The 17912-nt window shown below is 41.1% G+C and overlaps 1 protein-coding gene across 1 annotated transcript in view; it reads left to right on the top strand.

The window, feature by feature from the left end:
- LOC131197803 (sodium channel protein type 5 subunit alpha-like) overlaps positions 1-17912 on the top strand; it is a 77882-nt gene that overhangs the window by 51789 nt on the left and 8181 nt on the right. The window contains exons 19-22 of the mRNA XM_058182310.1: positions 788-961; positions 3897-4019; positions 10784-11065; positions 13145-13198. Coding sequence (XP_058038293.1) covers positions 788-961; positions 3897-4019; positions 10784-11065; positions 13145-13198 — 633 coding nt within the window. The remainder of the gene's footprint in view (positions 1-787; positions 962-3896; positions 4020-10783; positions 11066-13144; positions 13199-17912) is intronic.

The following is a 17912-nucleotide window of genomic DNA, read 5'->3' as shown; positions in this document are numbered from 1 at the left end:
GATTAAGTTTGAGCCTGTTTCTCCCCATCCATTTGTAGAGAAAGGTATCTTTTACTGAGAATGAACTGATTGCAACTAAAGTAAAGCAAGTTCTGAATAGTAGGAGTGTCTTACACTTACATATCCCTCATTCATCCCTCCTCCCTCCAAAGCTCAAACAGCCAGGTCCAATCCATTTCTCCTCAGATATTACCTGATGTTCTTCTTCCGATAGTTTTCACTTGTCTAGTATGCAGAGTCTGTTGGCATAAGCCCACTCTTGGAATTTGAATCAATGGGTTTCGTTTCAAGATAAAACTCCTCCCCACCCCCTTATGGCAGCCGAAGCAGCTTTAAAGGCACATTACTCCATTCCCAATATTTAACACTAAAGAAAACAATATAACAATTAACTAAGCAGTAAAACAATTAACTAAGTAATAAAACAATTAAAGTAGCATGCTGGAGACTGACAGAATTGCTGTGATCAGAGGAAAACATAAAGAGGGTTTATTTAAAAAAACGTTAGAAATTTCACAGACCCTATCGTTTCACCCTGATTTTTCATGGATTTTCTATTTATATTTGCTATACCTTCCTTGCATTATGTCTAATGTTCTAGCAGCATTCATGTGTGTGTGTGAGGGTGGGGGAAGGAAGAGAGAGGTGGGGGGGAGGAGACGGAGGGAGAGGGAGAGAGAAAGGAAGAGGGAGGGAGAGAGAGATGTATAAGAAAAATAGTAAATTTAATAATACATTTTAATAACATTATGCAAATATAATACTCATATGTGCACTCTTATCCCAGGCATTCGAAGACATTTACTTGAGCGAAAGGAGGAATATTAAAATCATGCTGGAGTATGCTGACAAAGTCTTTACCTACATATTTGTCTTAGAGATGTTGCTGAAATGGGTGGCTTATGGATTCCACAAATACTTCACCAATGCTTGGTGCTGGCTCGATTTCCTGATTGTAGACGTAAGTATTGCAGCTGAAATGGGACGGATCTCCTTGCTTTTCAAGTGAGGATGATGAGTTGATCGCCAAAATCTTGGGACAATGGACACTGAAGATTTCAGCTTAGATGGCCCACATATTCATGCTAAAGCATAGCATAATTTGTATTCATGCTTAAGGCACTCAGAGCATTGATCTGGAAAAAGGCAATTCCATGAGATGGATGAAAAGGGATTAGAAATAAAACCACCCACATTGTAATGGCCTGAATTACAGACGCTATAGAGCATTGCACACCAGAACAACTAGACACAAGAACAGTTTTTTCCCTGAAGGCCATCACTCTGCTAAACAAATAATTCCCTCAACACTGTCAAACTATTTACTAAATCTGCACTAATATTAATCTTCTCATCGTTCCCATCACCCATCTCTTTCTACTTATGACTGTATGACTGTAACTTTTTGTTGCTATCATTAAGGGTTAAATTGCAACCTATGACCATCATTTGTGTTGTAAATGTTGTAGCTTTGATGTATTTTTTTCTTTTCTTTTTTCTTTTTCTTTTATGTACACTGAGAGCATCTGCACCAAGACAAATTCCTTGTGTGTCCAATCACACTTGGCCAATAAATTCTATTCTATTCTATTCTATTCTATTCTATTCTATTCTATTCTATTCTATTCTATTCTATTCTATTCTATTCTATTCTATTCTGAATCACATCTATGATGTAGCCTTGTGTGGAATTCTCTGTATAGTTTGGAAGAAGGAGGAGGAGGAGGGGGAGGAGGAAGAAGAGGAAGAGTGGGGAGGAGGAAGAGCGAAGAGAAGGAACATTTTTACAAGTTTGGGATTGCTTATATTTGAAGAAAGGCAACTGGCTGAGGGTGATTGAGATGTATAATGATGTACTGTACAAAATGATGCCTGAGATGAAGAAAGGAGGAGGAGTGCCATCTGGTGGGACCCAGGAGGCTCGTCTCTTCCACCGTAGCACTTCTAGAAGGATCTTGCATGACAAACAATTGGCCCCAACCCTCCTGACCTTCAGAGAGACTCTAAATATCTAGTTCTTTTCTTGGCCACGTGGCCCAAGAGGATTGAAATTCCCACCAGGAGAAGGGTAACAGAACTGTCAATTCCGATCACCTGTTAATTAATATGCATCCTTGGCTGAATTTTCCACTGAAACCACCCAAAGCAAACCAATCTTGAGATTAGGACATCTTTTAGCTATTTTGTCATGTACGCCAGTCGCCACCAACTGGTGGTCCGCGAAAATTTTTTGGTGGTCCACAGAAAAATTATTTGCATTTTTTATATTGCACTAAATCAGGGGTCCTCCAACTACACCCCCTGGGCGGGATACGTGCAATGAATGTTTGTGTTGCTTCAGAGAGTCTCCCCCTTCAAGGTCAAGGTGTGGGTTGGAGGGGGGCAGAAATTCCGACTTGGGGTCTGCTTCAGCCTCCTGGTGGGGGCTTTGGGCGAAGGCTGGAGGGAAGTGCCGCTGGTGGCGAAGAGCCGGAGGGCCTTGTTCCAGTGGGACTGCATCATGGCCTGGAACTGGATGACCATCTCAGCCCGCTGAGCCTCCAGGCACCGGTACCTGGCCTTGCATTCCTGCAGGTCTTCCCTCTGCTTGGAAAACCTATGCTCATAGTCCTCAGTGAGGTGCTTCTGTGGAGTCTCCTTCTCGGTCAGATCCAATTTGAACTGAGATATTTTGCCAACTCTTTCTGGTGGTGGCTGCTTAGCTCCAACAACTGCTTCCTGTTGGGGCCCTAAGGAGCCCAGGCAGGGAGGCGAGGAGTGGAGGGGAGGGGAGGGGTGAGTAGAGGCCAGCAAAGGGCCCCTCAATGTGAATGACATCAAGTTGGCCACGCCCACCAAGTCACATATCCACCTAGCCACACCCACCCACCCAGTCATTAGGAGATCATATTAGTGGTCCGCGGGATTTAAAATTATGAATTTAGTGGTCCCTGAGGTCTGAAAGGTTGGAGGCCCCTGATCTAGCTAGTTGAATGAAAAAGCTGATCAACTGTGTAATAGAATACAAATGCTCTTCGGCTTACAATCATTTGTTTAGTGACTGTTTCAAATTACAACAGCATTGAACAAAGTTACAACCGGTCTTTACACTTAGAGCTGTTGTAGCGTCCCCACAGTCACACGATCAACATTTGGGTGCTTAGCAACCAGTATGTATTTACCATGGTTGCAATGTCTTGGGGATCGGGTGAATACCATTTGTGACTTTTCCAGCCAGCTTCCGACAAGCAAAGTTAATTGGGGAAGCTGGATTCGCTTAATGACCGCACAACAACTGCAGTGGTTTGCTTAAGAATCATGGCTAAAAAGTTCATAAAATTGGGTAAAACTCCTCTATCTGTACAGCAGAATACTCACAAATCTGGATATGCATGCTGAATTACTAATGCAAGATTGGAGAAATATCAGATAATATCTCATTGGTCCATTCTCCATATTTTGAAAAATTCAAATCGTACCGTACCCTTTCAAGATGCCCCCTTTTAATAGTTTTTTTTTTTTTTTTTGCATTTATATCCCGCCCTTCTCCGAAGACTCAGGGCGGCTTACACTATGTCAAGCAATAGTCTTCATCCATTTGTATATTATATACAAAGTCAACTTATTGCCCCCAACAATCTGGGTCCTCATTTTATCTACCTTATAAAGGATGGAAGGCTGAGTCAACCTTGGGCCTGGTGGGGCTTGAACCTGCAGTAATTGCAAGCGGCTGCTGTTAATAACAGACTGTCTTACCAGTCTGAGCCCCAGAGTCTGAGCCACAAAGGCCCATGCAGAACTTTTTATGCAGAAAAGTATCGGTTGGTGTATACTTAGCACCGAAGGAGGCAAAATGCATGGCAAATTGAAAGCACGCAATAACGCTTTTCAATTCATCGTCCTACTTTCTCTTTTAGATCTCCCTGATAACTCTTATAGCACCTTTGCTTGGAAAATCGGAAATGGGGCCCATGAAATCTCTCCGTACATTGCGAGCTTTGCGACCGCTAAGAGCCCTGTCTCGATTTGAAGGGATGCGGGTAAGAACGAAAACCACTGCTTTTTTTTTTTTTAAGCAGCTTCTGAATTATTGCTACAAATGTGAGATGATCAGAGGATCAGAGCAGAGATTTCCCTAAAGGGTAATTAATCTTATAAATGCAGCACACATTAAAAAAAATGAATAGATAGAGCTTTGATCATATCCTTTTAAAGGAGAGATTGGACAGCCACTTTGTCCCGAAATCTTATAGGGTTTCCTGCTTGAGCAGGGGGTTGGACTAGAAGACCTCCAAGGTCCCTTCCAACTTAGTTATTCTGCTCTGTTATTTTTCCCATAAAGCCCAAAGAATGTCTGGAATAGTATAAGGTCCCTTCCAACTCTATTGTTCTGTTCTGTTCTGATGTTTCATTTCTCATTAAAGAAGCTTCTCCAGTTCTGAAGAATTGAGGAAGCTTCTTGAATGAGAAGTGAAACGTCTTCAAAGAAAAACAAAAGTCCAAAACAAAAGGTCCAGTTGCCTTTTGAAAAAGCATCTTTGGGAAACCATGACCTGGATGAATGAGAATCTCTACAGAAAAGAGTTTTGCTTGTTCAAACTTGTAAGGTTACAATAAAAGTACATGATATTGGTTTCTTAGTCTGGTCTACCTTGTCAGTATGGCGCAATGGAGCACGCAGGAAAGAAATCTGCAATATTCAACCCATTTTCTTCCAATTACTCTGAATATTTTGAATATTTATCATGTCAGAAGACAGTGAACACGAGACTGATTAATACCATAGATTAAAACGGCATAAGATCACCTCCACCGAGATCAGCAACAGAATCTTAAGAGTGATTTTCCTTTCTCTTCTAGTTTGCGGTTGCTTTTGACATATTCCAAGGAGCTGTTTTTGATTACTTACGTGTTTAATAGTTCAGTTCCAAATTGCTATGAGGATATGCCTCTGATATATCCCAATATATAGTAGTCTTTGTGGAACACCCCTAATAAATCGCCCTGACTTTAACAAAGATGATAATGCTAGTTACAGTACAGGTGAATTTTCCATTCTAGATATACTTTGTTGAATTAGACACTAATCCTGCTCATAATCTTGTAACCATAGTTTAATTACAGTTTACTTACAAATAGGGATGTTGAATATGTATACTAAATCCATAACTGAATTTAGAAAAACATTGAAATCATATTACATTGCCACGAGTTATTTTTTCCTAGTGTTGATAAAATGCAGTGGAATAAGCCACAGGCTCTCTTATTTAGGAGAGGAGAGGAATTCTCTCTTACTGACCACAGTTTGATTGGCAGTTGTGTTGCTAAGCAAAATGGAAAAGGTATCTTATCGTGCTGACTTATTATCGTTGTGATTCTAGCTCACAACTTCCTGCTGGCTTTCCCATTGACAAGAAGAAACCCACACATTTATTAAGTACAATGTCATGTGACCCTAGCTTGCAACATCCTGCAGGCTTCCCCATTGACAGGATTTGACTTGTTGGAAGCAGGCAGTAAAGATTGGAAATGATGATCATGTGACCTGTGACCATTGTAATTGTGCACTGGTCACCTCAGTCATGACCACGTGACCATAGGGACATAAATCCCCTCATTCAGCACCATCATAACATTGAATAGTCAGTGAACAAGCAGTCATTAAATGAGGACCACCTGTATATTTTTCCCTTACATTAAATAGCTCTCTAGTAAATGATACCATCTGTATAAAAGGTAATATCTTATTTCATCAGTGTTTGTTCAGTGAATAATTTAAATAAACAAACCACAGAGAAATTTTAAAGCTCATCATGATATCTTAAATCTATTTTATACTTAAATTGGGAGCCCTCGGCCTCAGAGGTCACCCTGGTTTGATGGATACGAGATTATGTTCATGTATATAATAACTGAGCTGAAGCAATTTAGCCCGAACAGAGTAGAGAATCAAAAGTGCTAACAGAGATCATGAACTCTGCCAGAGTAAATGATGTCGCACATGGAAACTAAAGGCTGCAATCCTTAAAGTAATTATTTTAAAGTGGTCCAGGCAATGAGACTACTTCAGATATGATCCTCTCTCTATAATATTTGAGTACAGAAAAGTTAATGTACCCTTTCTACCAAAGCACTGAAATGAGTGATGCTGCTGAAGTAAGTTATCTGAAGTGTATATGAACCTCTCTTTCAATTTGAGGCAATCCTTTATGGGAGATCTACCCCCCATTCATGGTTTAGTCCAGTTTTTTTTTTTTTTCAAAATAGCAACAATAAGATATAGGGACTTCATTGATGCTGGCTGGAGAATTCTGGGAGTTGAAGTTCACACATCTTAAAAGTTTCCAGCATTGAAAAATACTAGTTCGGTCCTATCAAGAGAAGAATTATATTTACTCAAGGACTACCTGTACTAGACCAGGACAAGCCCATCATAGACCTGTACAGGTAGTCATCAAATTATAACAGTTCATTTAGTGACTGTTTGAAGTTACAGCGGCATTAAAAAAAGCGACTTATGACTATTTTTCGCATTTATGACTGTTGCGACATCCCTATGGTCACATGATCAAAATTCAGACAGTTGGCAAAATTCAGACACTTGACTTATATTTACGACAATTGCAGTCTCTCTGGAGTCACATGATCCCCTTTTGTGACCTTCCGACGAGCAAAGTCAATGGGGAAGCCCGATTCACTTAACAACCGAGCTACTAACTTAATAACTGCAGTGGTTCATTTAACAGCTGTGGCAAGAAAACTCATAAAATGAGGCAAAAATCATTAACTGTCTCACTTAGTAAGATAAATTTTGGGCTCAGTTATGGTTGTAAGTCAAGGACTACATCTATTATGTTTCTCACAATGGCCAACTCTGCTACTCCCAGACAGGAGAGGTGAAACCTACCCTCCTTTTACTGCTGTAACACACAAACACAAGTCCTGGGAACTGATATCCCCATGGATCTCCTGTGTATCCGGTTTGACTTTTATTTTAAACACAGGCTGTCAAATCTAGTGCTGACGGGTGATTTCTAAGAGCTTAGGAGCATCCTGTAAGAAAACCGAACCAAGTTTTTACAGCTTTAGTTTTGTCATTAGGGAGCAGAATTCAGACCTCTGAGGCATGTACAGAGGTAAAATAGTAATTTAGAACAGGGGTCTCCAACCTTGGTCCCTTTAAGACTTGTGGACTTCAACTCCCAGAGTTCCTCAGCCAGCTTTGCTGGCTGAGGGACTCTGGGAGTTGAAGTCCACAAGTCTTAAAGGGACCAAGGTTGGAGACCTCTAATTTAGAACAATGCTAAATCAGTGGGTGGATTTCCCAGAATGCCGGTGGGGGATTCTAGGAGCTGAGGTTCACACAGCATAAAATTGCCTTGGTTGAGAAACACTGCAATACAGATAGTCCTTGACTTATGACCGGTAATGGAGCCTGCCCATTACGGTCGTAAGTTGCGACAGTGGTAAACACAGTCATCCATGTGACTGATCTGATTTTATGACCTTTTTTTTTTTTTTTTTGGCAGCAATCATTATGTAAATGCCAAAGTGCATTTGCATTGTTTGCTGTGAGGCGTTTTTGCTGAAAACCAGAAGTAAATGCCAGTTTTTGACACCCCTCCCCCAAAAAAGTCACATGACCACGGGATGCTGCAAATGACTGCAAATGTGGACCGGTTGCTGAGTGCCTGACATGCGGTCATGTGACCGTGAGAAGGGGAATCACAGCCATCAGAACTCGGAAATAAATTTATACCTTATAAATGCCTTTGAGATAGAATCAAGATCATGTGAAGTGTTAGTTACAAAGCCTCAGTAAGGCCACACTTTGAATATTGCATCCAGTTTTGGTCGCCACGATGTAAAAAGGATGTTGAGACTCTAGAAAGAGTGCAGAGAAGAGCAACAAAGATGATTAGGTGACTGGAGGCTAAAACATAAGAAGAACGGTTGCAGGAACTGGGTATGTCTAGTTTAATGAAAAGAAGAATAAGGGGAGACATGATAGCAGTGTTCCAATATCTCAGGGGTTGCCACAAAGAAGAGGGAGTCCAACTATTCTCCAAAGCACCTGAAGGCAGGACAAGAAGCAATGGGTGGAAATTAATCAAGGAAAGAAGCAACTTAGAACTAAGGAGAAATTTCCTGACAGTGAGAACGATTAACCAGTGGAACGACTTGCCTCCAGAAGTTGTGAATGCTCCAACACTGGAAGTTTTTAAGAAAAAGTTGGACAAGCCATTTGTCTGAAATGGTGTAGGGCCATGATGGTGAATCTATGTGACATGCAGCACCCACTTTGTGGGCACACGAGCTGTCGCCCCAATTCAGCTCTGCCACGCATACCTGCATGCCTCCCAGCTGGTTGTCAGGGCTTCATTGTGCATGCATTGGGGGGGGGCAGAGCGCATGCGGGGGCTCGTGTGCAAGTTGCTTTTGGGGGGTTTGGGCGAGCAGGTGCGTATTTGCATGGGCACACGGACACTTTGGGCACTTGAAAAGGTTAGCCATCATTGGTATAGGGTTTCTTGCCTAAGCAAGGGGTTGGACTAGAAGCCCTCCAAGGTCCCTTCCAACTCAATTATTCTATTCTATTCTATTCTATTCTATTCTATTCTATTCTATTCTATTCTATTCTATTCTATTCTATTCTATTCTATTCTATTTTTTATTTCTTTTGTTATTTCTATTCTATTCTATTCTTTATTTCTTTTGTTATTTCTATTCTATTCTATTCTATTCTATTCTATTCTATTCTATTCTTTATTTCTTTTGTTATTTCTATTCTATTCTTTATTTCTTTTGTTATTTCTATTCTATTCTATTCTTTATTTCTTTTGTTATTTCTATTCTATTCTTTATTTCTTTTGTTATTTCTATTCTATTCTATTCTATTCTATTCTATTCTATTCTTTATTTCTTTTGTTATTTCTATTCTATTCTATTCTATTCTTTATTTCTTTTGTTATTTCTATTCTATTCTATTCTATTCTATTCTATTCTATTCTATTCTATTCTATCCCATCCCATCCCATCCCATCCCATCCCATCCCACATGTTCTATTCTATTCTATTCTATTCTATTCATTGGGGGGAGATCTGTCATTACTTCAAACAGTTCACTATGTGACAGCTGGTGAAAGTGAAAACAGTTTTGGGATGTTTCAGTGGGAAAGTTCTTAAGAGATTTAAATTTAGTAGCTGGAGCAATGGAGTCGTACAATGAGCCAGAAAACACAGTTATAATTGATTGATGGGAGAGGGCTGGCTCCTGCGTGAGGCAATCTGCGCTGTGATTGGTTGCTGTGGGTGTAGAGCAGGGGAGAAATGCTCCCGGTCTGGACCGGATCACTGAATCCGGTAGCGACGCCGGTGGGTGGTTCGGAGAACTGGTAGCAAAAATATCTGGCCCCACCTTCCCCCCGCATGCCCAGCTGAGCTGCGCGATCATCAGAGGTGTTTTTTTTTACTTTTAAAAGCATTTTTTCTTCGGTAAAAAAAAAATGCTTTTAAATTAAAAAAAAAAAGCCTCTGATGATTGCATGCGGCTCAACTGGGATTGTCAGAACTCTTTCAAAGCATTTTTTCTACAAGCTCTTCGGCCAAAGAGGTTTTAGAAAAAATGCTTTTAAAAGTTTTTTTTTTTAAAAGTTGGCCACTCCCACCCAGTCACATTACCCCCCCCCTCAAGCCACGCCACAGAACCGGTAGTAACAAATATTACATTTCACCCCTGGTGTAGAGGGGGTGGGGTTCCCTTCCTCCCCCACCTGTTTTCTTCTGTGGGATCTGCGATTTACCTCATGATGCTCCTTTTTGCCTGACTATCTTGTTCGCTGCATATATTGATGTAAAATATACATTTATATAAAATTAGAAATTCATTGCAGCATCTCTGACTTCATTTGGACACCTGCTGCACAATTCCCTGACAAAGGTGATACCTACATCTTTAAAAGAATGGTGAATAGGATTTTTTAAATCTGAATTTGAATAATATTTCTTTTTTAAAAATCTTGGTAATAGAGGATTTAGATTTACAGTTACTGCAATTAAAAGATGCATTCATATAAAAGTTCCAATTTCCTTTCTTCCTTCCTTCCTTCCCTCCCTCCCTCCCTCCCCACTCCCCTTCCCTCCTCCCCTCCTCCTCCCTCCTGTCTCTTCCCCTCCTTCTTCCCTTCCCTCCCTCCCTTCCTGCCTCTCTCTCTCCCTCCTCCTCCCCACCCCACCCCTCCCTCCCACCATCCCTTCTCCTCCTCCTCCTCTCTCCCTCCTCCTCCCTCCCATCCTTCCTGCCTCCTCCTCCTCTATTCCTACCCCTCCACTTCCTCCTCTCCTCTCCTCCTCCTCCTGCCTCTCTCCTCCCTACTCCCTCCCACTCCCTCCCATCATCCCTCCTCTCTTCCCTTCCTCCTCCTCCCTCCACTTCTTTCTTCCTCCTCCTCTTTTCCTTCCTCCCTTCCCTCCTCTCCCTCCTCCTGCTCTCCTCCCATTCCTCCTCCTCCTTCCTCTCTCCTCCCTGCCTGCCTCTCTCCCTACTCCCTCCCTACTCCCTCCCTCCCTCCCATCATCCCTCCCTCCCTCTTCCCTTCCCTCCTCCTCCTCCATTTCCTTCTTCCTCCTCCTCCTCCCTCTTTTCCTTCCCCTTCCCTCCTCTCCCCTCCCCTCCTCCTGCTCTCCCTCCCATCCCTCCTCCCTCCCTTCCCTTCCTGCCTCTCTCCCTCCCTCTCTCCCTCCCCCTCCCCTCTCCATCCTTCCTCCCCTCTTCTCCCTCCCCTCCCTCCCTTCTGCATTGCAGGTGGTGGTCAATGCTTTGCTTGGAGCCATTCCTTCCATTATGAACGTGCTGCTTGTCTGCCTGATTTTTTGGCTCATCTTCAGCATTGTCGGAGTCAGCCTGTTTGCCGGAAAATTTGGAAAATGCATTAACCGTACTGAAACAAATAGCGTTATCAACGAAAGCGTTATTTTTCGGAAGTCAGATTGCAAGAATAAAAACAGCACGGGACAACTGTATTGGACCACCGTCAAAGTGAATTTTGATAATGTTGGCCTAGGTTATTTGGCTCTTCTTCAAGTGGTAGGTTTGAGAATTTGTGTGATCTTTCTCTCTTTCATACATACCAGAGGTGGGTTTCAGCAGGTTCTGACCAGATCTGGAGAATCGGTAGCGGAAATTTTGAGTAGTTCGGAGAACCGGTAGTAAAAATTCTGACTGGCCCCGTCCCCCCATCTATTCTCTGCCTCCCGAGTCCAGATGATTGGGAAGAAATGGAGATTTTGCAGTAACCTTCCCCTGAATTGGGGAGGGAATGTAGATTTTACAGTATCTTTCCCCTGCCATGCCCACCAAGTCAAGCCCACAGAACTGGTATTACAAAATTTTGAAACCCACCACTGATACACATGCATGCAGCTACCCCGTCCTACCTCTTGCAGATTTATCCTCCTGTCTCACCCATAATTCAGTTACATGCTTATTTGCACTCTGTTTTTCATTGTTCATGCAAGATTTGGAAGTAGATGAGTGGCCAATCAACAGTCCCAAGATTGATTTTCCTTCATATACTAATTTTCTCTCTGGTGAATGCATCAAACTTGGATCCTGCAGGAAAATAGCCTTCAAGCTTAATATTATAATAAAAGTATATATAATTGGTCCTTGCACTTAATGACTGTCACAGAATCCCTAGGATCATGTGATCAAAATTCTGGGAGTTGAAGTCCACAAGTCTTAAAGTTGCCAAGCTTGGACATCCCAGGTCTAAGCTAAAAAGTCAGCATCTTCTGGACTTTTTGGCTGGTCTCAGAAGCTAAGTAGGCTTAGTCTGGGTCAGTACTTAGTTGAGACTCTACTTGGGAATCTCAAAAATGTAGATTTGCCTGGGAAATTAAAAAAAATCCTAGAAAGCAACAATAAACTGGTAAGCTTCTCAAGAGAAGTCTATGGATACAAATCTCTAGAGCAGGGGTCTCCGACCTTGGCAATCTGACTTTGTCCGCCAGGCTTAAAGTTGCCAAGGTTGGAGACCCCTGCTCTGGAAGACAAACATAACTTTAACATAGTGTTTAACTCATAGAATCATCTATTGCAATGTCCTTCCTATTAAAGACTACTTCAGCTTCAATCACAACAATACTAGAGCAACCAATAGATTTAAACTTAATGTTAACCGCTTCAATCTTGATTGCAGAAAATATGACTTCTGTAACAGAGTTGTTAATGCTTGGAACACACTACCTGACTCTGTGGTCGCTTCTCAAAATCCCCAAAGCTTTAATCAAAAACTGTCTACTATTGACCTCACCCCATTCCTAAGAGGACCATAAGGGGCGTGCATAAGAGCAAAAACGTGCCTACCGTTCCTGTCCTATTGTTTTCTCTCATTATATCCAATTAATACAGTTATTGCATGCTTATGCTTATATATATATGCTTATATATTATATGGTTACTTTCATGCTTATGCTTATATATACTGTTGTGACAAAATAAATAAATAAATAAATAAATAAATAAATAAATAAATAAATAAATAAATAAAACTTGTGGACATTCTTATATTTTTCTAATTCAGAAGCCACATGTGTTTATTTTTTAACCAATACATTTTTATTCTTTTAATCAAAATGTTAAAATGTGTATTGTTACCTATGGAGGTACATAGGAATATTTGCATGCCCGCCGCTGATTGGGTGTTTCCGCAGCGGGAAATTTAAAGTGCTGTCAGTGGCCGGCTTGTTCTATACCAGGCTTGGCTGCTGCAGGGCAGTTCGTATTTTGCGATAAATAAATAAATAAAGTGCTGAAAGTTACCGCTTTTCTTTTCCTTGTATGTACTCTAACATACTCTAATATGTATGTAAATATTCATGCATATGTTTTTTTGTGCATTTATTTTCTTATTATTCACATTATGCGTGTGTGTTTTCTAGTCTCACTTTGTTTTTATATCCCCCCCATCCCCCAGAGCTTGTATTTTAATGTTTGGAATAAAAAAAAACAAAAATGTATTGGTTAAAAAAATTAGAAAAAAAGAAGCCACATATGTGATTATCTCCAAAATGTTCTGAATGGAGACTAATTGAAAGCCTTCATTGTCCAACAGCTTCTTTATATTGCAGCAATTATTTCATCATGGTTTTTCTTTCCTTTTAGGCAACTTTTAAAGGTTGGATGGACATAATGTATGCAGCAGTTGATTCAACGGGAGTGAGTCTTATACAAATTTATTTTCTACTTCTTGTTTTAATTCTAACCAACGTCCTGTTGGAATGTAATATAAAGGCCTCTTTCAAGAGGTAGTAATGGTTAAAGCACCAGGCTAGAAACCATGAGAAGGTGATTTCTACTCTTGCCCTAGGCATGAAAGTTGGCTGGATGACTTTGGGTCACTCACCAGGAGACGGTGAGTTCCAATCCTTCCCCCGGCTACGGAACCTGGCTATTTGGGCCAGTTATCAGGAGGTACTGAGTTCTAGTCCCACCTTAGGCATGAAAGCCACTGGATGACTGTGAGCCAGTCTGTCATGTCCCACTCCTCCGCTGATGACCGGGTCAGGGAAATCCGAATCAGGTGTGCCTCTGCAGCTCTGCCAAAGTCCTAGCAAAGTTCTCAAGACAGGCAGGAGACCAGAAAGTAACTTCAGCAAGATATGTTAGACTTTGCCTGACTCAGAGATGCCAGAAAGCAGATCCTTTATATAGGCCATGGGGTGTGGCTCCATGACTCAGCACTTATCCAGGCCTGCCCCTCCCTTCCTTCTGTTGCCTCCGTCTATCAAGTCTTCTGACGTGAGGGTTACTCCAGTCGGCAGCTGTTGGCAATTGACCTCCCTCAGGCTCACATGCTGTGGAGGAGGGGGAGGGGTCTAGTTGCTCCATTTGCCTGGGCATGGAGCCAGAGCTGGGGGCTGGAGGTACTTCTTCCTTCTTAGCCTGTCTGGGCATGGAGCCAGGGCTGGGGCCGGGAGGCATACTAGGACATTCCTCAGCGTTCGGAAGCAGATAAGAAGGCCCCGGCTGCGGTGAAAGCGGACAAGACACAACACAGTCATCCTTCTTAGCCCAAATAAGAGGAGAAAGGAGTATCTTTGTCGGCTTATTTATAAAAATAATAAAGATGAAATATTTAAAAAGTCAATTAAATAAATAAAAAGAACCTGTTCACAGCCACAATTAATGTCAGATGAAATATGAGGCCGTTCCTTGCCTCTGCGGAGGATGGTGACATCCAGATGCTTTCTAAAACTATATTCACACTATATATGCATAACTTACTGTGAAAGAAAATATGTATGTAGTTTAGATAAACCATTCTAAACTTGTGCAATTTACACTTGAAGAAACTCTTTTCACACTGCCAAAACATGTGACTAATATGCAGACTAAAATAGGGGGTGGGAGTTTGTGGTACATTCTTATGGGAATCCAATTAGTCTGTTTTCCCTTAACTTCATCCCAATACAAATATTGCTATGTAGACAACTCACAACTGCCAGGTAGACCAAGCAGGAAACATGGCCGTATAAGATCATTCCAGATTATGTAAAGCCATATTAACAGTCCAATAACTCAGGGAGGGTCCCTCCTGAGCTTCTTGCTCCATCCACTAGGCAGCTGTGAGCTATGCTGATGGGCTGTATGCTAAAATAAAGCCAGGCCATGATAAATACTTGAAAGTAAATCAAGAAGCCTGTAATTGAGGAGTCTGTCTGGCAAGAACAAAGATTGCTTATCTATAGGAAATATGCATGTGTAAATCTTGTAACAATTCTGGGTAGTTAGAAAGCTGATAAAAGTAACAAGAGTTAGACAACTTGCAGGCCTCAGCTAAAAATTAGGAATATAGATGGTCTGCAGCCCATAAAATGTGTATTAGATAATTCCTGGGGTATTCATTAGCCGAGGCTTAGGAATAGGGACAGCTAGAGACCAACAGAACAAATTGTAGAATTATTACTCAAATGTTTATTAGATGGTATTTCTTAATATCTCGCCTTGTCCCGCCTTCTCTTTTAGTGAAAATGTATAAAGCTTTCTTAATCCTTTGTTCTTGGTTCTTGGCATTTTGGCCAGCAGCCCTTTTCCTTGGAGTACTCCAATCAAAAGCAATCAGAAAACCTGCACCTTGTGTCTGGTGTCCATCGCTGGCTTCGGCACCAGGCTCAGACCCAAATTGGAGACAACAGTGCTCTCTCTTATCTGACCATTACCTAGGTAGCTTCTCTTAGCCTGGTCTCTCAAAGTCATTTTCACATCCCATTACAGTTACTGGCAGTGTAGTTGTCAAAGGTTGGACTTCCTCAGCTTCCTCTGTCTAGTTGTGTCCGGCTCTAGGGGACAGTACTCATCTCCATTTCCTAGCTGAGGGAGTCCGTGCTGTCCGAAATTGCTTCTGTAGTCATGTGGCCATCACGACAATGTGCCAAGTGCATAGGACATTGCTGCCTTCCCACCAAAAGCATTTGCATGCTTTTGAACTGCTAGGTGGGCAGGAGCTGGGGTGAGTAACAGGAACTTATTCTGTTGTGCGGTGCTCAAGTCTTGAACCTGGGCTGTCAACTTTCCAGCTATCAAGCTCAGAGTCTTTAACCACTGAGCCATCAAACCTCTGTCCCTCAGCTCTTAGTGGGTGCCTTATTCAGCTGCCACTCTCATCTTGCACTGCCTGTCTTCACCGTTTTGACTTTTACTCTAAAATGCCTGGCCTATGCAGCTTATTTCTTGGGTGGGTGGGTTAGGGGGGAGATATGGGGATCTGGGAATATCATAGGAGGCAAAATGCAAGCCCTCCAGGACATAAGCAAAACAAGCTATCCCTCCTATCCAAAACCTACTTGAGATTCAGCTGGGATTGTCATAAACTGGTATAAAATGGGATTGCATTATATTGTGTTTGGGCAGCTAAATACTTCCTGTTGTTGAGTTCTGTGCCTGAGGCACAGAATTTGTAAGAAACACAAATATAGATGCTCCAAAACCAGAAATGCAATTGGAAGGACAACTGGAGAAAGCAAGAGAGTCTGCTGGGCTTTCCCCCCAAAACGGGGAACTGGTTCCCAGTACATCTCTTTCTTCAATTTCTGTCTTATTAACCAAGTGGAGAGTGTTGGGAATCCAGGATAAACAGTGTTCCTAAAACCAAACTGTTCTTTTATTTGTTTATTTCTATCCCATCTTTATTATTTTTACAAATAATAGGATGCAAACGTGTCCAAAATACCTTCCTCCTTCTATTTTTCTCACAACAACAATCCTATGAGGTTGGTTGGGCTGAGAGCGGGGAATTGGCTCAAAGTCACTCAGCTGTCCAAAGTCACCCAGCTGGTTTTTCATGCCTAAGGCAGGATTAGAACTCTCCCTCTCCTGGTGATTGGTCCAAAGTCACACAACTGGATTTCACCTCTAAGTTGGAACTAGAACTCCCAGTCTCCTGCTGAATGGCTCAAAGTCCTGCAGGCATTTTCATGCCTAAGGAAGAACTAGAACTTAAGTTTTATTAATTTTTATTAATTTTTATTAATTTATTAATTTATTAATTTATTAATTAATTTTATTAATAATTTATTAATAATTTATTTATTTTAAGGGGCGTGCATAAGAGCACAAAAGTGCCTACCGTTCCTGTCCTATTGTTCCCTTTATCATATCAATTTGATATAGTTGATGTATATTTTTTACATATATGTATATATTTTCTTCAAAATATGTTGTTCTACCTATGACAATTGTTTGTGAATACTGTTGTGACAAAAAGAAATAAAAAAAAAACTCAGTAAAGTAACTATGAGTTACTTTAAATCAACTATGAGTTGATCCCCATTCGTGGACACCTAGACATATCCGTGTCTTTTATTTGGTGAAGTATGGAAATGATTTGCTATTGCTTTATTTTGGGTTGTTTTCCCAACTCTTCCAACTTCCCAGACTAGCTCATATTATACAGATGCATATACAATGTTCAGGTTGTTGTAATAAAAGAGCCAATTGAGAGAAGCTTAATGGAAAAGCTGAAGGCTTCAGATAAGCCAAAGTAGAAATTCAAGTTATTATGTAGGGCTTGCTAATTTTTTAAAATTAGTTTGACATTGCTAGCCTTCCTTGCAGTAATTGAATAATTACACAGTAATTACCCACTTGCAGATTCTTCCTCTTCAAACTGAGACCGAATTACTGTCTCACCATAATTTCGGGAGCTTGAATTTTGAATAAAATTTGTGAGTTGAAAATGATGCTATTGAAAGAAGCCGTTGTTGTTGTCTACCCTAATGGAAAATATAAAGCACGTGTCTATTTTTGAAGTGAAGCATCTTGGATTTAATATAACTTATTCTTATATTCTGCAGAAATAAGAGTTCTAACCAGACTGGTTTCATGGAGCAATGGTAAGGGGGCACAGGTAGTTCTCTGTTTATGCCCCTAAAATTGAATTTGGAGCTGCAATCATAAGTTGGGCCAGTTATTAAATAGATCATTATGTGACTGACCCAATTTAATGACACTTTAAAGCAAATTTGTGGTCATTAAATATCATGGTCATTAAATGAACCTATTGTTCTCAATGGGAAGATTTTTACCAGAAATTGGAAGTAAGCATCAGTTTCCCACAAAAAAACATAGTAAATTGTGGTCATATGACTGCAGAATATTTGAGGGGCTGCCACAGAGAGGAAGAGGTCAAGCTATTTTCCAAGGCCCCTGAAGGCCAGACAAGGAATAATGGATGGAAACTGACCAAGGAGAGATTCAACCTAGAAATAAGGAGGAATTTTCTGACAGTGAGAACAATCAACCAATGGAAGAGAAGCTGCCTTCAGAAGTTGTGGGAGCTTCATCACTGGAAGCTTTCAAGAAGAGATTGGACTGCCAGCTCTCAGAAATGGTGTAGGGTCTCCTACTTGGATGGTGGGATGGTGTTGGTCTA

The sequence above is a fragment of the Ahaetulla prasina genome, chromosome 4 (assembly GCF_028640845.1).
Source record: "Ahaetulla prasina isolate Xishuangbanna chromosome 4, ASM2864084v1, whole genome shotgun sequence".
In the NCBI taxonomy this organism is placed as follows: Eukaryota; Metazoa; Chordata; class Lepidosauria; order Squamata; family Colubridae; genus Ahaetulla; species Ahaetulla prasina.
This window is presented reverse-complemented; position numbering and strand designations above follow the sequence as displayed.